Genomic DNA, 19,850 nt, shown 5'->3' with positions numbered 1-19,850 from the left:
ATGTCAAATTCTAGATTACATCTTAAATGTTTTCTGACAACAAGCTCTCGAACAAGTGCTTTCCACACCGTGTGTATTTCATAAGTCGCACTACAGCTGCAGAGTAATGAAACTCAACCTTTCTGCTTAAAGAATTCAGTTTTTAATGAAGGTCTGGACTCTTAGGGAAGTCCTCATCTCTTAAAACCGCAATATCAATTTAAATTTTTTACTGAGATTGCTCATCTTCCTTTTGTAAATACACCAGAACACACAAACATCTTATCACTTGCTCATCCCACCTCCTTTTAATGAGTTTTTCCTGGACAGCACATAAAAATGTTATGGGCTCCTTTCCATGTATCACTTTAAAAAAAAAATCACATAAAGTTTTGTTTTGACAGACAAAGCCACCAGTGTTGTTAGCATCTAACAACACAAACCCATCAGCGACCAATGCTCAGCCAAGTGAGCTGTAAAATTTAGCTCTGCAAACAGCGCAGCCATAAAAAGACACATTTATGGTGGGATCTGGTTTTCAGAGCAGCTCAGATAGAGGTGAGACAGTTAGTTTAGACCTAACTGAGGTTTGAATTTCTGCCTTAGTTTTGAGAAACAGATGGAAAAAAGGAAGGTTGCCCTTTAGAATAAATAATCACATATTCAACCTGTATTTGTATAACACGACAAAAACAAAACAAAAACAAAACTGTGAAGTCTCAGAAGCATCCATCCTGTAGGACTCAAAAATACTCTCACAGGGTCCATGTGTTAATAAATGGGTTTTTCATTGAAACATGGACTTTGAGGTTTGGGGTTTCAAGAAAAAAAAAATCACAACAAATAGTTTAAAATTAATCAAAATGGAAGAAAGTAAATATAAGAAATAGGGAAAAAAAAGAAACTCTTAAACAGAAACAAGAACCTGTAAAAACACAAATTAAGATACTTCAGTCTTCAAAACAATAAAGAAACAGAAAAACAGCATTTACTGAATCAAAAATAAAACTCCCTGTATAATATCTGTTTAGGTGTACCTTTAAAAAGGACACAGCTAATTACATTTTTGTAGCAACATAAAAACTAATGAGATAAAGTCTTTTCATATTGCTTCATGTGCTCGTCTTTGTTTTTTTCCATGATAATATTTACTATAATGTCTTTATGTCATCATTGATAATTGCACCAGCGGCCGGCTTTTTATTGCTCCTTATTACCTTATTAGCATTTTGCCTCATTCACAAACACACACACCAAAATATATAAAAGAAGAAGAATGTAACTCAATTGTATTGAGTGCTTCCAGTCGCCTCTTTCTCAATGTTAAATATAGATTATCATATTTGGTTAAACTTTACAACTATTGCTGTGTCACTGTATTTGATTTTCAGTTAACAAACTTTCCTTTGCAAACACATCACCTCTCACTTCCTCACAGAAAACCAATCAACGGCTCGGCTCAGGGTTATTGCCAGTGAACTGTGTGTCTATTCCTGGAACCTCATTCTTGATCTTTACACAAATGACTTTGCTAGTTGACAAATCCCCTCGTCTCCACGCACTCGGTTAAGGTTAGGTTAAGGTTTAGCTTAATATTATCAGTTTGGTGAAACCAATGTGCTCAGAGTGCCCTGGGTCTGGCAACACTGACCCTAGCAGTTATCAGGGGGATTATTAATGAAGACACACAAAGCAGGAGAAACTGAGTAACTTCAGACCTGTTGCCTTTATCTGTGACTTTGGCCCCTCAAAAAAATAAAGCAGTTAGAGGCTGACATCTTTCCAAATGTTATAAAGCACAGGGTGTGACTCTGGGTGATTGTGACCTTGTGTCTTTGCGGCCTTGAGGTATTCAAACCAAAACAATAAAACTAACTAAGTTGCAGTTGGCTATATTCAAAAAGTAGGTCCTGCGTTTAATGCCACTTCAGTACTTTGGTTATAAATCAAAACAAATCACACACATAATAAAATTTGATTGATCATCTTTTTTTTTTTTTTTTTTAAACCAGCTCAAATGTGACTAATTATTTGTAATCAGTGTGTTCTGAATGGGGAAAAAAAACACAAAAATGTGGTTGAATATGCCTGATAAACATGTCTGAAAGCATAAACAGTGTAGTGTCATTAAGAGCAACAGATGACCATTGGACCCTGAGTGAGGCGATAAACACCTGCTCAGTTTCAGGGGTGTAAAATGCAAAAAAAAAAAAAAAAAAAAAAAATTGTGTGTGTATGTGTGTGTGTGTGTGAGGAGAGGGGGGAGGAGAGAAAGCAAGTCATATAAATGATTATATATATCTGCTGAGCTGAACACATCTCACAGTGGCAGCACAGACACCACACACTCTCACACACACTCGACAAAATCAGATGTTCAGCCTTTTATAACAAGTTGTGTTGAATTGTTACATTCGAGATCTGGATCTACTTTTGACTGACTGCTGCACCAAGGAGGAGGAGGAATGGATCCAATTGTGGAAGTAGTGGCCTTAATTTTGGGGTTCATTGGATGGGTGTTGGTGGGGGTCACCCTGCCCAACCGTTACTGGAGGACCTCCACCGTTGACGGGAACGTCATCACCACCTCCACCATCTATGAAAACTTGTGGATGTCATGTGCGACGGATTCGACCGGGGTTCATAACTGCAGAGAGTTCCCCTCACTGCTCGCTTTGAATGGTATGTTGGAAAAAAAAAAAAAAATGGAATAAATAAATATAATTTTCATTATGCATCTTAAGTGTTGATCCACAAAACATCAAGTATTGATCATTTTAACTTAAGAAAATGAAAGAAATTTGAAAAAAAAAAACTGATGAAAAGCACCCGTTAAAGGACAATTTCAAGATTTTTTAAATAAAAGATGATGAATTCAGTGGCTTTTTGTTTGTTTCCTCGTCATCTCCAGGTTACATCCAGGCATCTCGTGCCTTGATGATCACATCGATAGTGTTGGGCACCTTTGGACTGGTGGCGGCCCTGATAGGATTACAGTGTTCAAAGGCAGGAGGGGAAAATTATGTTCTCAAAGGCAGGATTGCTGGCACTGCTGGAGTCTTATTCATACTTCAAGGTAACAAAACAAAAAACATTCAATAATGTGCAAAAAATCTGTGGGATTGAATCCAAAGTTTAAAAACAAAAACAAACCCTCATATTCTTTTGACATCTCTGATAATGATGATCCGCTAACACCACCTCAGCAGTAGATTAAGGAAGTTGTGTGATAAATCATGATCATGTTTTACTGCGCATTCAGATCAATCCTCCATAAATTTTCTCCTAGTTTGCTTCCTTTGGACCTGTGTAAAACTGTCTGGCAGCTTCTACACTGCCTCCTCAATGATTAAATATTTGTGGGATCTTTTTTCTCTGTCAAAAGGTGTGTGCACAATGATCTCAGTGTCCTGGTACGCCTTCAATATCACTCAGGAATTCTTTGACCCTTTCTATCCTGGGATAAGGTAAGAGAAAGGGAGAGGGGTGACTATTAAGGCCTAAAGTGAAGCCCGCACGAGCGTTGGCTGACTGCACGCTGCTGTGTGTTGCAGGTATGAAATAGGAGAAGGGCTTTACATCGGCTGGTGCTCGGCTGTGCTCGCCATCGCAGGAGGAGTCTGTCTCACCTGCTCCTGCAAATTTGGCACAGAGGAAAAATAGTAAGTCCAGTTTCGACTGTTTGATCCCCTTTTGGTTCTATCTGCCAAACATTAACACAACGCGGTGTCACCTTTGTGAAGAGTTGAGAAGAATCAGTCGAAATGTACAATAGTTTGGAGGTTAGTTTTTGTTGTAGATGCCATTGGTTAATATAATGCATTGCTTTTTGACCACTTGCAAAAAAAAAAAAAAGCGAAAATGAACTGTGACGTGTGCAAAATCTGATATAATTTACAAGCATGCGGTGAACGTAAAAAGCTGAGAGAAGCTCTAAAACTCTCTCAGGTGTGGGATGTAACCAGAGCTTTCACTGGATGTTATCACCCGATAGCACCAGCCAATTGAAACACACTTGTTTACGACAATGATAAAATTGCAATAAAGTGTGATACCTAAAGGGCTGGCATGTGGGGATTAGTCATGACAGCATTAACCAATCAGTGACCTGTGTCATACCATTTTTAAATAGCTTTATCAGTCACAGGCGTACATGAGACAAATGTGCGGTGCAGGAAATTCAATGCAGGGACCTGGTGGTGGAAGGGTTTGGAGTGAGGAAAGGCTGAGTCAGGTCTGAGAGGCAACATTTGGTAAGAAATGTCAGACATTAAAGCTGCATTCTTAAGATTTGAAAATATCTGACTTTGGCGCCCCCCAGTGGTCTAATAAAATAAAATATAAAAAAGATGCTGCAAATACACAGTAGAGGAATGGGCTGAAAACAACTTACAAAACTACATTGATTTTCACAAGAATTCAAGAGAGACAAAGCTGCTTTAAACAGTAGATAGCCTTCTCATCATTTTATTGTGAAATAAACCCTTTTCCAGGATGACTGTTTTTAGGGTCTTGGTATTGCATGGTGGCTCTGGGGCACTTGAATGTAATGGAGCTATTGTTAATGTTAGTTAACACCTCTGCTTCAAAATGTCTGGAATGGAAAAAAGCCCAATCAAATGCTTTCAAGATTGTTGATTTGTGGCCAAACCTTCGTTTACATTTTGTCTATCGTTATGCACCAAAACACATAGGAAAATTCCTTGTATGTGAAAACCTATTTGGGAATAAACCTAATTCTGATTCTGATTTTATCTTTTTTTTTTTTTTTTGCAGCCCTCTGCCTTATCAAACCAGGGGAACTGTATATTCTGGACCTACTCAGACCAGAAGCGTGGCTGCCAGTACTTATGGCCGAAATGCATATGTTTGAGCAGGATATGAAAACAGAACTACGTCGATCAAATCCCTTATAAATGCCAGGGTTGAACTTCTTCAAGTTTTTGTTGATGCACCTAGCATGTCCTAGTGCTCCTAGTTTTTACACCTCAGATGAAGTTTCTTTGTCCATCAACTGCTGGAAGTAACACAGTACCCCTGAACTGTATATAGCCACATTATCAAGTGTGTATTCTGTAAAAATGATAGCATTACAATTATAGTAATGATGTTGTAAAAATTGTACAAAGCTGAGCTACTTCTCGCTGTTTGAATGCACAACCATGCTTTATGCTCGCTGTGATTTTATTTATGTTCCTGTGATGATGTTCACACAAATACATTTACACACAGTCACTTGTTTTTAAGAAATTCTGTGATTTGATGATCTGCATACACACTTCTAGACATCTGTAAGGGGAAGGTCAAAATTATGTGTTGTTTTGTACAGTTTTATAGATAGTAGATAGTATCTGTGTAAGAGGGTGGAGGACATGTTATCTTTGTTTTGGTGGTATTTTGTTTGTTTGTTCCTTTTTTTTTATGATTGCGCACAATAAAACATGTTATGCTAAACATTTGATGTTTTTTTTTAAGAATATAATCAATACTAGTGTCAATAGGATAAAAAAAAAAAAAAGGATCCTTCATGTTAGATCACATCTTGATCACGTCCTCTTAATGCTGCAATGCATCAACTAATAAATGCTGCAATCACAATTTTAACATTTATTTACCATAAAAAAAAAAGTCTTGTTTTTAAAATGTGGTTATCCTTATCAGTATTGATACGAGTAATCCTGGCCCTGACATCCATTGAAAAGATTTTGCGGTATTGCCCACTCTTAATTTGGACTGTAAAGTAGAGTGATTAAATCCACAGAGAATATGAATAGTTAATGGTATAAAAAAAATATATGTTTTCTGCTTTTTAAAAACACTTTGACTCATTATAGTCTCAGCATTTCTAAAATCTTGGCGGCTGCACTTGTGACACTGAGTCATAAAGCGTCTCCAATGAGAGAGGCCCACGTCTCCGGACGAACACGGATGTGCGGCGGGTTGACCAACCACTGAAATGTAGGGCAGCGAGGGAGGGGACGAATAATGGTTTCATTTATGATGTGGCCAGGTCGCTAATTGTTCCGCTTCTCCATCGTTATATTACATGAGTGTGTTTTACGTTCATCTAAAGCTTGGTTATTATTAGGTAAAAAAAAAAAAAAAAGGGTGGTAAACGTTTTTGTTTTTTTTTTAGGAGAGGGGGAACCTTTCTGTGGCGTATCTAATTTCCACACGGAATACTGTTACACCGGGATCGTAAATACACCGTCGCTGCTGTCCCTTTCGGTCTGGTAGAGGGAAACAATGAGGGGTTGATAAAGAATAATCACTGTTTCAATGAAACAAATCGGCATTTTGACTCGACGTGGAAGCAGAGCCGGTGTCAGAGAGTGAACGAGTGCGGAAATGGAGTCGTGTCGGCGGACCGGGCTCAGCGGGGTCCTGTGCTCGCTGTCACTGCTGTGTGTCATCCTGGACATCCAGCTGGACGGTAAGACTTACAATAAAAAAAATAGAATAAAAAAAAGTTATTAAAGCCTCCTCGAAAGTTTTGGTTTCCAGAGGCTTCCAGCTTATTTGTTGTTTCTAGCTGTTGAAAGTTTCCCCACACTGTGACGGAATGCTAGCTTACCTGGGTTACACCATGGCCCGCCACTCCAAAATAAAAGTCACCTGCTGCCCAAAAAAATGATTTAATATGTAAAAGTCAAATGTAACTGCTTCAGATGTGTAATTAGTTATGGAACTAGTCAAGTACAGTGTGACAGAGGCGTAACCAGGAACCGGGCTCTGCTTTGGGCCACCACCCCCTTACCTGTCATCAGGAGTCAAAGCCACCTGCATTTCAAATTTAAAGCATCTACGATTACTTACTTATACATTAAATATAAATAAAATATTAGAAAATTAAGTTGATTGTTTATCTGATGTATTGATTAATCGTTTGGCTGGCAAACATAAAAAAAACATAAAAGTGAAGAATTCACCCTCATAATTTCCCAGATAACATCTTCTGATTACCTGTTTAATCCCATCAGTCCTCCAAAACTCAAAGATGACAAATTTATTACATGGCATGATTCCTGATTTTTTTAAACCTATGCAAAAAAAATCTAAGTCAGTTTGAGGTCCGGTCCTCGTTCCTTGCTGGATACTTGAATCAGAACAGACTTGGCTTTGAGATCTTGGCCTTGTCAAGATTTCTGCCCCATTTAAAAAATATTTTAGTTTATTTAAGACTTGTCCCACTCACAAATTGGAGGAATTGACTGTTGAGGTTAAAGAATGTGTGGTAGTTTTAAATCTACATGTAAATCACAAAACTGCTTAGTGCTGTGTTTTGAGTTAGTGACAGACAGACAAAATTAGACTACCTCACAGTCTGCTGTTCCACTTTTGTTGCCTGCTCTTTGTCAGTGATGTATTACCAGCGAGGCTTAAGCACAGTTTTATGTTACAGGTGTCTTAGGGGCAACTCATGTAGAGATCGAGCACCACTTGGAGATGGGCCGCAAACTTCTGGCAGCCGGTCAGCTGGCTGAAGCCTTGTCCCACTACCACTCTGCTGTGGGTAAGGTTACACACACAGACATGCAGACATGCACGCATTTATACTCTCATCGCTGCCTGACATTTTCAGTCTGTATCTTTGCACTGATAACGCTTGTACTTCCCCGCGCTCGTTGCTACTTCGACTAAAGAGAAATTTAGTGAAAAGTGTTCTTTACATTTTGCAGAGGGAGACTCAAAGAATTACCTGACCTACTACAAGCGAGCTGCGGTCTTTCTGGCCATGGGAAAATCCAAATCTGCCCTGCCGGACCTGACCAGAGCCATTCAGCTCAAGCCTGACTTTTTGGCTGTAAGCTCAGCTGTTCACTCACTACCCAAAACATTATCAATCTTACAGATCTTCTTTATTATTCTCTTATTTTGTGCCCATGTGTTTATCATATTTCTCTTTCACACCCCCATCTCTTCCTGTTCCTCCATTTTCAGGCCAGGTTGCAGAGAGGGAATATCCTGTTAAAGCAGGGCAACATGCAGGAGGCCAAGGAGGACTTTGACGCAGTGGTAAGTTTAATGAAATGCTACTACTTTTGCCATCCTACATCACTGCTAGTGATTAATACATGTTGTTAAAGGAGAAATTTACCAGTTTTTTTTTTTTGTTTGTTTTTGTTTTTTCAGCTTCAGCGCTCTCCAGACCACGAAGAAGCTCATGAACAGCTGGTTAAAGCGAACGAGCTGGAGGAGCTGCAGGAGGAGGCCCATGCTGCATACCACCAGGGGGATTACAGCACTACCATCACTGTGCTGGAGAGAGTTATAGAGGTGTGTGTCAGCTCTGTTGTGGGGCCTACAGATAGGGTCAGGTAGTGGATGTTGGCTCATTGCAGAATTGTAATGGTAGGGTGTAATTTGGGAAACTAAATTTAGCTTTTCAAGTTTTATTATTTGGTGTTCTATGTCAAATATATGGCTATAAAGTGTCAGTATTTTTTAGTTGATGCATCTGGTATGCAGTATGCAAAGGCTCCTGTTTCATGTGCTTCTATCCACAGAAAAAAAATTGGGTCTCCAACTGTTTTATATCAGAGAAAACATTATTTTCTTTGCTGTTAAGTGGAATTAGTTTGCACCTTTCTGCTCACTGTATGTAAAAGTTTTCATCTTTCTTCAGATCTCTCCCTGGGATCCTGAGTCGCGGGAACTTCGTGCGGATTGTTACATCCGAATGGGCGATCCGCAGAAAGCCATCCAGGATCTGACGCCGACGACGAGGCTACGCAACGACAACCGCGCCGCCTTCCTGAAGCTCAGCCTGCTGCACTACAGGCTCGGAGAACACCATGAGTCACTCAAGTGAGCTTTGTGATGGGAATAAACAAACTGCTTTGACTTGCTCAGCAGCGTCATGCAAAAGAGCTCATTTTCATCTTCAGGGCTGTCTTGGCGCTTGGCATGTGTTTTAAGCTGGAAAACTCATCCATCTGCCTATCCTTCTCTCTGCAGTCACATCAGAGAGTGTCTGAAGCTCGACCAAGACGACAAGGAGTGTTTCAGCCACTACAAGCAGGTGAAAAAGCTCAGCAAGCAGCTGGACTCAGCAGAGGAGCTCATTCAGGAGGAGAGGTCGGTACTCCTCTAGGATTGGTTCATATGTGTTGCTTTAAATTATTGTTTGCGTCTGAAATGGAAAACGTCAGCCACTTTGAATTCTTGAGGTAAAAGTTCGGTGGTTTGATGAGTCAAGGCCCATACTGCACTGTATCACACATTCAAATCGGATTCCTGACCTGCATGCAACAGGTCATATCTCTCTCTCTTTGTAACTTTTTTGTTTTCATCTATGTAAAATTAAGGAACGCTGAAGTTAAATACAGGAGTTCACCCCTTTGACTTTTTCTTTCCCTACAATAAGGTATCAGGAGGCCATTGATAAGTATGAAACGGTGATGAAAACGGAGCCTAATGTCGAATACTACACCAACCTGGCCAAAGAGAGGATCTGCTTCTGTCTTGTGAAGGTGAGTGAGAGAATGAGACCCTTCGTCTGTACTTTTAAAGCTCTGGATGGATTTCTAGCCAAGTGATAGGCAGTTTTCTTTGTGATAAATGGTCCACAGGATGTTAAACCTAGAAATAAACTGTCATTCAGTAAGTTAAAAGTTTATGACATCACATGTGTTTACAGGTTTTAAAATAACGCACATTGTAAAAAGATATGTGAGGTCAGATTTAGTTTTAGTTGCTGTTAAAGTCTTAGCTTATAGTTTTTATCCTCAATCATCTCGTGCTTTTTTTGCCAAAACTAGATCAAGTTGGCTAAGGAGGCGATAGACATGTGTTCAGAGGCCCATCAGAGAACCCCCCGCAACGCCAACGTCCTCCGAGACCGAGCGGAGGCGTACATCCTCAATCAGGACTACGAGAAAGGTAATGGGACTCACCCATCTCAGTGACATTAAACATCGGTAAACTGGTTTACATATCTACAAGGTGTCTTTGCTACTTGCTAAGCCCAGTTCTTAAAAGACTGGTTCAACAGGAAGCGGACTCGTCATAATGCATGCCTCGCATACAGAAAGATCCTACATCTGCCTGCACAAACAAAAGTAGATGAGTTCCACGGTTTAACATAACAAAATAATCCTCATCAAAATAAAATCAGGTAAAAATTGTCAAATAGATGTTAGTTTACACAAAGGATGGCTGGAATTTCATTATCTTCTGAAAAGAAAACAAATCTGACTGGAAAAAAAAGTTATTTTTAAAACAGTATTTATTTCTAACATCTTTTCATATGTATTTTGCTTCAGCGGTGGAGGACTACCAGGAGGCGAGAGAGTTTGATAGCGACAGCAACGATATCAGAGAAGGTCTGGAACGAGCACAGAAACTGCTCAAAATCTCTCGGAAGAGAGACTACTATAAGATCCTGGGTGTCAACAGGTAACCACCTGGTTTTATCACAAACAGTGTTTATTTCCTGTGGGCTGACATCAAACTACAAATCCAGCCGCTGTAGATCACTGGATAGAGTAAGCCTCACAAACCTTTTATCCTCAGGAATGCCAACAAGCAGGAGATCATCAAGGCGTACAGGAAGCTGGCACAGCAGTGGCATCCCGACAATTTCCAGTCCGAGGCAGAGAAGAAGGAAGCGGAAAAGAAATTTATCGACATCGCATCAGCTAAAGAGGTCCTAACCGACCCAGGTCAGGAGCTACACTGGTTACATATGTTTTTTTTTTTTGTTTTGTTTTTTAGGAGTCCAGCAGACACTTATTAGGAGTGAAATTCAACCAATGAGCAGTTTCAGTTTTAGAGGGTAATTTTTCAAGGGTAGAGTCTGAAGATCAGTGAAATCACTTGACATTGCAGTTACCGAGCTGTAGCTGACCTTATCACGGCACGGAAATATTGAATTATAAAGTCACATTGTCACACCGCTAATAGCTCATTAAAAACACTGTAGCATATTTGGGGGAAATTTTCTCACCGGCTTTCTTTCTGAGAGTTAGTAGATCAATACCACTCTCTTGTCTCAGCATTAAAGCTGGAAACAACTAGCCTAGCTCAGGCTAAAGTAACAAAATCCCCCTCCCTGAACCTCTGAAGCTCAGTTATTAACATGTTATATCTAAAGTGTTTAATCTGTACAAACACGAAATGTCAAACTGTTCAGAGGTAGGTTAGTAAGTTATAAAAGTCAGATATCTCAGCACTTTGCTGGGGCCAAGTATGAGGTGTCAACGGACTCTACTACTAGTGCTGTTCATTCAAGAAAATTCTTCTTCTTCTTTTGAAAATTATGCACAGAATATAACCTTAAGTGTTGTCTGTTCAGAGAATCAGTGGAAGCGTAAGACAGTGGAAGGAGGTTGCATTGGTTCAGTGTAGTTCTAGTAAATTTCTATCAGGTTGTCTCAGAACCGTTTGTTTGACAGAATCCAATACATGCATCATGGTAACTTGCGCTGTCTTAAATTTGTCCCTCCACTCTTCCCATCCTTTCACCAGAAATGAGGCAGAAGTTTGACGCCGGTGAAGATCCCCTGGACCCGGAAAACCAGCAGGGTGGAGGTGGAGGACAACAAGGTTGGCCTTTTCACTTCAACCCCTTTGAGTCCGGAGGCAGCTTCCACTTCAAGTTCCAGTACAACTAGACAAGGAGGAGTTAACGAACACGAGGGGGAGTGGGGACATTTTTCGGACGGTTGGGACATTGCGGGAAGGTCTGAGTCGGATTTATGGAGACGTCTTCCTCCGGAACTTGTGCTTCAACTTGGACACAGTCTTGTGGGCTACTTGAACCTTTGAGTGGAGACTTAAGCTTTTTAGTGAAAAAACCAGGACTTCTTACGACAGAAACTAAGGACCCAGCTTGTTGCTCTGATTGAAGAAAATGAAGTCTTGTGTCAATATTTCAGATCCTTAGGAAGGGAGAGCAATCATTACTGGACTCCTTCTTTCTTTTGGGACGTCTGCTCTTATTACTCATTTCTTTCTTTGTGCCATTTTTTTTTTTTTTAATTTTACCAAGAGACTTGATTTTTTTTTTTTTAATGCAGTCGCTCCTGCCTGGACGTCACATAAAAGGCAGTCAGTTTGTCGGTTTTCTGCTTGCAGTATTCTTTAAAGGAAATACATGTTTACTGATCTCAGTCTATATTTTTGACCATGTCAAAGCATCTCTACACTAGAGAACCAAAACTTTTGTATCTTATGACATCAACAGACACATGTTGTCGAGCGTCTACATTAATGGAAAGTAGGTGAGACTTTAGCACTATTACATGAAACTTGTGGGTGTAAAAGTTTTGAAATCCTATGGATCTTAAATCGGTGTAGTCGCTCTGTGGTTGTTTTGATTGTGCTTTAGATTGCTGTTTGGTTTCGTAAAGTTATATAATTGGAATAATGTGAATGAAATATTGTAATTTCAACAGGCTATATATCCAACAGCAACCATTATGGATGTAACCAAATTTAAAGAGTTGGTTAAAATGCAAAAAAATAACTGAAAAACTGTTTTCTATTTATTACAAAAAGGCGTAGCAACTGATAACTGAGTCAAGAGCTGTAGTATTTCTCCCTTTTCACTCCTCTCAAAGCATGTCTTTGAAAACTTGCACTTTTAACCTTTTTTTTGTTTGAAAAACCTCTCCACATGTTCTCCACTCCTGTAATGTTACAGCAGGCTTTTAAAAAGCCTTTCAAAGACCCTTCACGAACCAAGTGTGTCTTCAGTGGCTGCGGTCTAACAGAGGAAAAAAGTGCACATGTCGAATGTTCTACTTGGAGCTTGAAAACTTGAGGCATACTGTATGTAATTCATAGACGGTGTAGTTGGATAATATTTGTCCATCAGGTCGCACTGGAGCACAAACTGAAAACCAAACCATTAAGCTGAAGATGTAAAGTGCAACTTTACGAATGAGCCTCATGTTTTTCTGCCATGTGAGACACAAAACAGTTTCACCACAAGCTAAGATCACATTCTCTTGAAGTTTTGATTTTTTTTTTCTTTGTGAGCACAAATTTAAGTTATCTTGTCAATAATAGCTTAAGGAAAGTGACTGTAACTGCTTTGAATCCTATCTACTGCTCGACTGTGTGAACCAATGTGACAGGCTCTTTGTATTTAAATCGGCTGAGTGGGACTGTTTTTCGTTTCTGGGTTTTCTTTTTAAGGGTTTTCTGTTGTTAGTGGCATCGATTTTTCTGTTGCCAAACTGAATCAGCTGACATGCTCAAGTGTATTAAAATATTGAAACAATCCAATGCGTGCTAATATCTTAATGTCGTGTGGAGCACTGGAATGGAGGGCGGCAGGGACGGCAACACAAAGCCTCAAATATTTATTTTAAAACACAGTGTAACAAAGTTTTACCGCACACATCACTGAAACACCATTTCCACACACATCCAGGCAGCAGCTGTTTGCCCACAACTGGTCACACACAAACGCCGTCCTGTACAGCTGTCACTGCGCTTCTTCAAGCATGGAGGGACTTGGTTAAACCCAGAATACTGACACAGGAGTTGTGTGTCTGTAGACACTGAGCAACCGATAAAAATCCTCCGACGAAGGTGTCCGGTGTCCTCTGGGCTCAGCCGCAGCCTCAACGTCTGGCTCGATCAGAGTCAGTCCCGTGAATGAGCTGAGTGTCGTTCAAATGGGCAGGGCTTCGTCAGTGGTTCACCCCAAATCCTTGTGTGTCATCCAGACTGTCTGCCTCCACCTCGATGGATACCACGTGGTGACCGGGGATCATGGCCAGGCCCAGGACTCTGGGTTCACCCTGGGAGAACGTGTCTGAAGACAAAATAAGATAAAAAGACAATACAGCTGAATTATCCATGTAAGACAGGGGTTTCATGGAGAGAATTGTAAAACTATTAAATTTGTTTAATGCTAATTTTAGGATTTGGGGGTTTACAGTGGGTCTATAAATGATACCAAAAAAATCAGATTCTTCTCAAGGCTAAAGAGAAATCTCATTTGACTTTAATAAACTCCAAGTCCATAGTCTCCTAATGCAATAATCCAGTCAACTGAAAATGATATTTGATTCTATTCAACAAAGTTGAGTTGAAAGGCTGATCTCTGTTTAACCACTGATGGTGAAGTCACACAACGTCACGAGACACACTAAGGTTACATGGTAGTCATGTGAGAGCACCATCCAATGAGAAGAAAAGCTCTTCAGGGAAAACTATTGTTAGTGTCACAACATAAACAACTTGTGTGTGTTTCAAAGGAAAGAAGTTGGAGGAAGAGAGGAAAGCAAATGAAAAGAGGAGGCACAAGTAAAGCGAATTGAGACAACTGTTAGCCGATATCATCACTGAAGTCTGCATCCGCTAGAGATGATGTCACTTGTATCCCTACAGTACACAATAATGAGCTAATTTTAAAACCTGCTCTCTCTTTACTTTTCCGTTTTCGATCTAGTTCTGAAATAGCACCACATAGCAACTAAACCTGCAATGAAATGATGTGGAATCTATATGTATATGTTTTTAAACATAGGTTAGTATTTCAATTGTCTGCCATAAATCTTGTTTCAGTGTTTAAATTTAGCTTTAATGAAGGCTCATTGGTAACAAAGACTTTTTCATAGCACACTTGACGCTACGATACTTCATTTGTTTCCTAGGATGGCTGGAAAAGATGAGGGAAAGAACTGCGGACATGGTTGTAAAGTAAATGAGGAGGAAGAGAAGTAAAGGAGAAAATGTTAGCAGGGATGCTCATGGCTGGTCCCTGCTTTTGTTACTGTATTAATGTTTTCTGCAATGACATCATTCCCATGTAGGTTGAACATCACGTTATGATGTTTGATGTGAAATTGTCGGGGCGATGATGGCACACCGGTGTCAGAACACAGTGTCTTTTAAGCTTATCAACCTGTGGATTTGAGGAATTCCTGAGCTGAGCCGAGGATGACGTTGCAGTCCCGGTCTGTGCAGAGGAAAAGCCCCACCAGAGTCCGTCCGTCCGTCATGCGGATCCTCATGTTCTTGTTCAGGAGCCCTTCTAGCTTCTGCCTGGCCTGGGAGGACGAGGACACTCCAGGCTGCTCCTGGGCGTGGACAGAAAGGTAACAGACGAAAATAACATTGGACTTGATTCTGAAACAATTACTCATTTGACTTATTAGCTCATTAAGAAAACTAGATGTAATCTAAACTGTTCATGAGTATTTTTTTAATGCATCATGTCAAAAATACCTGTACATTTGAATAGCTGAGTTGCTTGCGGTTTTCTGTTTTATATCACTATAGATCCCTTACATTGGGTATATTTACTTCTGATCAAATACAGTGAGTAATATTAATTCATTTCTTTGAGCTCTGATAATATTGAAATTTTTTGCTGAGACCTGCAACAGATTCTAAGGCGCATCTGTGTTTGCTGCACCGCTAGCGTTCATTCATAAATACGCTTAGGACACTGTTCTGAATGTTAACAGATAGATATTTAAATGCTGAGGCTACGTATGAAAATATTATCTGGTAAATTTGGGCTAACGCTGTTTAACAGGTGTTTAATAGTTGTGCGAGCTAATTTGTTAGCCACTAGCTAACGTCAAGTTACAACCGAAGCCTAGACAATGATGACATACGATTCAAGTAAACACTTTTTCAGCTATGACACATTAAATACATAATATCATTATGTAAAATACTAACATAGTTATTTAAACAAATACATACATGACTCGAAGGACCATTTTCCTCAATCATTGTCGCCATACCCCTTCTTCCTCTCCAACGTTTGCCCACGGAGGGATTTTTCGGACGGACCAGCTAAACCGGAAACTCAGTACCCAGATGTTTTTTTATTTAAAGGGGACGACGGCTCAAAGTGACAATCAGTTTTAGGATGAAAATTTTAAATTAAGTAAGCCAACACATCGATAGCATATTACAGATGAAAGAGGAGGAAACAAACAACGGTAATGGACCCTATTAAATGTAAGAATTTATTGCTAAAGATTATAATTTTCTGACCTTTAGCACCATCCCAGCTAAATTTATCACACCTTTTTGAAGGCTGTTATCTACATATACATACTTTACAAAAAATAATTATCTCGGGAACGTGATAATTAATGTATTATTTTGACGAACTTTTTAAAATATTCTCCAAGCGTGAAAAATGAAGATGGCCTGTGTAACTTTCGCTAAACAGCGGCCGCAGGTGGTAAAAACATGACAGTGGTGCGTTGAACTCCCCTCCATGTCTAGAGATTCTCCTGAGTCACTTGCTTTAAAAGCATCAACACACTTGTTGTTTTACTTCCGTAATAAACCATTTAAAGGTTGGTCTAAACCCACACACCCACACCGATATACACCACAGGGCTCCTGCACAGCATCAACACATATCAACTCTCCAGAAAATCCACAGTTTTGTCACCTTTCCCCCATATCTTGACTAATTCTGTGTAGATCTTTGGTGGTGCTCCTCTACTGACCATATACCAACTATTGCTTTGACCCTCAAAACGAAGATATAAGTATTCATTTGTAAAAAGATGTTACAGCTACAGTCCTGATTCAGCCATGTGTGTTTGGCATCTTCTTTCCTCAGGCTCAAACCTACATGATCCTCAGATCTTCATAGAAGGTTTTCTCCTGCTCCCTTCTGGCCTTCGAAGTGACTGTGACATTGAACTTGGCCAGTGACGCTGGCAAAGGATGAATGGTGATACACACTGACACCCTGAAATCACAGGAGCAACAGATCGAGGTGAATAACATTCCACAGTGCATGCTGGGGGTATTTATGCATCTGTTTTTAGAGCTAAATATCTGTGAACATACGACCTACAGCTCATTTTTGCAGTAGAAACAGAACCTCAAGGAAGGCTGCAAATGGCCACAGTCTTCCTGTCCCTTTCACCGAATATGACCATTTCTTTGCATTTGAAATTCTGTGTATGGATGAACTTTGTAGGCAATAAGTAAAGTGTGGAGAGGGTTTTGTGCAGCAAATGAAGCAGTGATTAAGCTCCCCCAGAAGCTGCACGTCTGAAAGGGCACAAGAGCCATAATTGGACAATTAACTGGTCATGCAAGAGTAAACACAAGAGTTATCATACTTTCACTTCAAACACTTTGTTGGGGATGTATTAAGCCAACTTTTTTTCTCCACATCTTCCACTGCATGAGTGTCTCCGGGGCGCCTCGGTTCAGACAGCTGAGCTCTGAATAGAGCACAGGAGCCGGTGAGTTTCTCCGTGTGACACACTGCATAAAATCTGGGTTAGCCAGAGCGCAGTATACCAGGGGAGGCGCTTTTCCCTCTCATCCTCGACATGTCCCCCCCGCCAAACGGACAGAGGGGGGTCGGGGGGGAGAGGTGGGGGTCGGAGGGGCGAGGAAGGGGATGGGGGTGGTCACAGGGACCGCACAGTAGTGCAGTGTGTCTGGGCCAGCAGCTCATGAGAGTCATGGTTAGTTTCATCCATTTTTTTTTTTACCCCAGACACACAGTGAGGCACATGTACAGTCATGGCAACAAATACCACACACACACACACACACACACACACACACATGGAAGCTTCGGGTGAGGGCGTATAAACTTCACTCACACACACACAAATGCACACAGACACACACACACATGCAATGCAGCCATCTCGCCAGCCACCCAATCTGGCAACAACAGACACCTCAGTGGCCAGGGGCTTAGTGGGAGGGGGGGGCTCCAGTCACACACTCAGATGCACTTTCACTGCACAGATACACACACATCTCCTCCCCCCCCGTGGCGTCTTGCATTGCACCGTCTCTCTCTTGGCAGATGTGGCCGTTGGACCAGGCACTAACAAATTCCTCTCCTCTCATTTGTGGGGCGCAGGGAAGCCGAGCCGGAGCAGCTCAGGCACCTGTTGCGGCAGAGAGAGGAGTGTGCACAGCAGATGAAGCGTAATTGAAATGCTTGTTTGCATGATATCCAGTTATTGGTGTGAAAGCCGCAGCTGACAGAGCTACGCGCGCTGCACAGACAAGAACGCGGGGAGGGCGGAGGAACAGAAGTCACGCTTTAAACGACACTGCGGCGGCGGCGGCGGCGGCACGGCAGGCTGGGCTGTCGGCCATGTGCTCAGGATGCAGTGGGTTCAATCGAAGCGCTCATCCTCTGTCACATGCTCGTTGCTCTCTGAGACAGGACTGAAATATCTTAAAAAACATCAATCCGACATGCTCTCTGGATAGTTCATATGTAATTCTATTTTAAAAAGTTACAGAATTTGTTAAAACACCAATTTAATTCATTATAGTTTTGGGGGTTTGAAATAATTTTGTTTAAGGCTACAATAAGGGAGCATTTGAACTGCATGAATATCTTACAACTAAAGATGAAATTAAATACAAATATTTAATTAAATACCTATTAAATTTAATACAAATAATTGGTGCTGCAAAAAAAATCTTATTTCTCTTTGGGAATAATAGATATTAATAAATCAATAGAATTCAACAGCCATTATTTTTGAATGAACGATCAAATTTTTTTTTTTTTTTACAATAGATATTCCGTTGACTGATCGTAGATGTTTTAGCTTTATATTTATACACAGTATGTGTGAACATCAGCCTCTCCAGCCTGACCTCCGCTCTCCATCTCAACCACAGGCCTTTTTCCACTGCAGACATTTTCATTCGCCGTCGCAGGAGAAGCGCAGTTGTTACTAACATCATTATCGACGGCTCCGCTCTGTTCAAGATAGCCAGTAATCCGTGGCTGTGTGGGAGTGAGGCAGCGCGAACAACACCAGGATCCTGAAACTGAAACAGCTAAATGGAGTTCACCCGTAATACAGTCATTGTGCGTTTTCCCCAACTGGGACGTGTCGAAGTTCTACGGAAAAAAGGTCGGCTGACCTCGGCATGTGCTGGACACTGAGGTGACATCAGGATGCTCAGACGCGATCGTCATCGGTAAATAAAGTTTGACAAAAAATTTCTAACACAGGGATCACTTACTATCTTTTTTTTTTTTGTTGTGAGGTTTCAACCACATCTCACTGTGTCCTCCTTTGCTCTGACAGTTGCTAGAGGCCATTAAAAGCTCCAGAAACAGCTCAGTGGACCTATTCTGAAGACTTTTTATATTATGTTCTATAACCAAAGTTAAGAGTGAACCTCCACACTTGAGTGAATGAAATATTTAAGAACTGAGGAGTCACCTGTGACTAAAGATATTCATGGGCTTCATGGGATGAAAGACTTTTGCTGCAAAGACTAAATATATTTTATCATGAAAAATATGGTTATTTCATTATTATAGTTCTTTGTTACAGTGAATAAAATGTGATGAATGCACAACACCAAGGGTTTCTGTATAAAATGTTCCATGAACTCATCAGGACGCAGATGTTTCAGTACAATCCAGCTCTTATTATCCCTATTTTTGCGTATAGTGGGGGCACCTCTTCTTCTGCTCTGACCCCTATTTCGTTGGGAGGTTTGAATGTGAAAGGCAAATCAAAATTCCTTTTGTCAAAACAAAAGTGCCCTGAGCAGCCACTGAGGGTTGGCTGGGGTCTAGGGATTCCCATGGCCTTACTGCCATCCAGTTGACTCAGTCTCCTGCTCAGGGAAGAGGCTGATTTTGCAGTGAAAAATGGCTCATGTTTGTTTTAAACCTCTGTATTAGGAATGGATCGGGCGCCCTGAGCTGTTTAACTCGGTGGTTCATAAAGGGGGAAATGCAGTTTGCATATGAGGAATTGTTTTCATCCCCACCACAAGTAGTTAATTTTTAAGCAATACAATCTGATGTAAGTCTGGGCATGGCTGCGGCAGATTTTCCCAACCCCCCTCTCTCAATCCCTCCCCAGCACTCACACACACACACACACACACACACACACACACACACACACACACTCGTGCAC

General features: G+C 40.8%; 3 protein-coding genes and 1 long non-coding RNA gene across 5 annotated transcripts; 3 read left to right on the top strand and 1 right to left on the bottom strand.

Annotated features, from left to right (window-relative positions):
- Positions 1–2,291: 2,291 nt before the first annotated feature.
- cldn15a (claudin 15a) lies at positions 2,292–5,432 on the top strand. The gene is made up of 5 exons (XM_071459939.1): positions 2,292–2,661; positions 2,891–3,055; positions 3,365–3,446; positions 3,534–3,641; positions 4,756–5,432. The coding sequence occupies exons 1-5, from the start codon at positions 2,445–2,447 to the stop codon at positions 4,850–4,852; spliced, it is 669 nt and encodes a 222-aa protein (XP_071316040.1). The 5' UTR covers positions 2,292–2,444; the 3' UTR covers positions 4,853–5,432.
- A 526-nt stretch (positions 5,433–5,958) lies between these two features.
- dnajc3b (DnaJ (Hsp40) homolog, subfamily C, member 3b) lies at positions 5,959–13,207 on the top strand. The gene is made up of 12 exons (XM_071459491.1): positions 5,959–6,412; positions 7,382–7,492; positions 7,659–7,783; positions 7,921–7,995; positions 8,113–8,256; positions 8,606–8,787; positions 8,938–9,057; positions 9,347–9,452; positions 9,741–9,861; positions 10,245–10,377; positions 10,495–10,643; positions 11,449–13,207. Exons 1-12 carry the CDS (start codon positions 6,328–6,330, stop codon positions 11,592–11,594), a joined length of 1,497 nt encoding a protein of 498 aa, XP_071315592.1. The 5' UTR covers positions 5,959–6,327; the 3' UTR covers positions 11,595–13,207.
- Positions 13,208–13,275: 68 nt separating this feature from the next.
- Positions 13,276–15,776, bottom strand: naa38 (N-alpha-acetyltransferase 38, NatC auxiliary subunit). Its single transcript, XM_071459495.1, has 3 exons — positions 15,652–15,776; positions 14,843–15,017; positions 13,276–13,747 (listed from the first exon to the last, which is right to left on the bottom strand). Exons 1-3 carry the CDS (start codon positions 15,688–15,690, stop codon positions 13,623–13,625), a joined length of 339 nt encoding a protein of 112 aa, XP_071315596.1. The 5' UTR covers positions 15,691–15,776; the 3' UTR covers positions 13,276–13,622.
- On the top strand, positions 15,761–19,616 carry LOC139606987 (uncharacterized). Of its 2 annotated transcripts, none has more exons than XR_011684752.1 (4): positions 15,761–15,893; positions 16,532–16,690; positions 18,586–18,891; positions 19,002–19,616. It is a non-coding gene; the product is annotated as an uncharacterized lncRNA (long non-coding RNA). The 2 variants fall into 2 exon arrangements; XR_011684751.1 differs by having other exon boundaries at positions 15,792–15,912.
- Positions 19,617–19,850: the final 234 nt, after the last annotated feature.

The sequence above is a fragment of the Trachinotus anak genome, unplaced genomic scaffold, assembly GCF_046630095.1.
Source record: "Trachinotus anak isolate AG129_WGS33_773 ecotype Australia unplaced genomic scaffold, CSIRO_AGI_Tana_v1 ptg000023l, whole genome shotgun sequence".
Taxonomy (NCBI): domain Eukaryota; kingdom Metazoa; phylum Chordata; class Actinopteri; order Carangiformes; family Carangidae; genus Trachinotus; species Trachinotus anak.
The sequence above is the reverse complement of the archived record's forward strand: the minus strand, read 5'-3'. Positions and strand labels throughout refer to the sequence as shown.

What these genes read in the sequence shown, in the direction of transcription:
- naa38 (XM_071459495.1), bottom strand. Translation starts at nt 15,690, where the DNA reads ATGGCGACAATGATTGAGGAAAATGGTCCTTCGAGTCAT. An exon ending in AAAATGGTCCTTCGAGTCAT is followed by an intron (nt 15,018 to 15,651) that starts GTATGTATTTGT and finishes GTCCACGCCCAG; the next exon opens with GAGCAGCCTGGAGTGTCCTC. An exon ending in GGAATTCCTCAAATCCACAG is followed by an intron (nt 13,748 to 14,842) that starts GTTGATAAGCTT and finishes TTTTGTCTTCAG; the next exon opens with ACACGTTCTCCCAGGGTGAA.
- cldn15a (XM_071459939.1), top strand. Translation starts at nt 2,445, where the DNA reads ATGGATCCAATTGTGGAAGTAGTGGCCTTAATTTTGGGGTTCATTGGA. An exon ending in CTCACTGCTCGCTTTGAATG is followed by an intron (nt 2,662 to 2,890) that starts GTATGTTGGAAA and finishes CGTCATCTCCAG; the next exon opens with GTTACATCCAGGCATCTCGT. An exon ending in TTTGGCACAGAGGAAAAATA is followed by an intron (nt 3,642 to 4,755) that starts GTAAGTCCAGTT and finishes TTTTTTTTGCAG; the next exon opens with CCCTCTGCCTTATCAAACCA.
- dnajc3b (XM_071459491.1), top strand. Translation starts at nt 6,328, where the DNA reads ATGGAGTCGTGTCGGCGGACCGGGCTCAGCGGGGTCCTGTGCTCGCTG. An exon ending in CCTGGACATCCAGCTGGACG is followed by an intron (nt 6,413 to 7,381) that starts GTAAGACTTACA and finishes TTTATGTTACAG; the next exon opens with GTGTCTTAGGGGCAACTCAT. An exon ending in TCAAGCCTGACTTTTTGGCT is followed by an intron (nt 7,784 to 7,920) that starts GTAAGCTCAGCT and finishes CTCCATTTTCAG; the next exon opens with GCCAGGTTGCAGAGAGGGAA.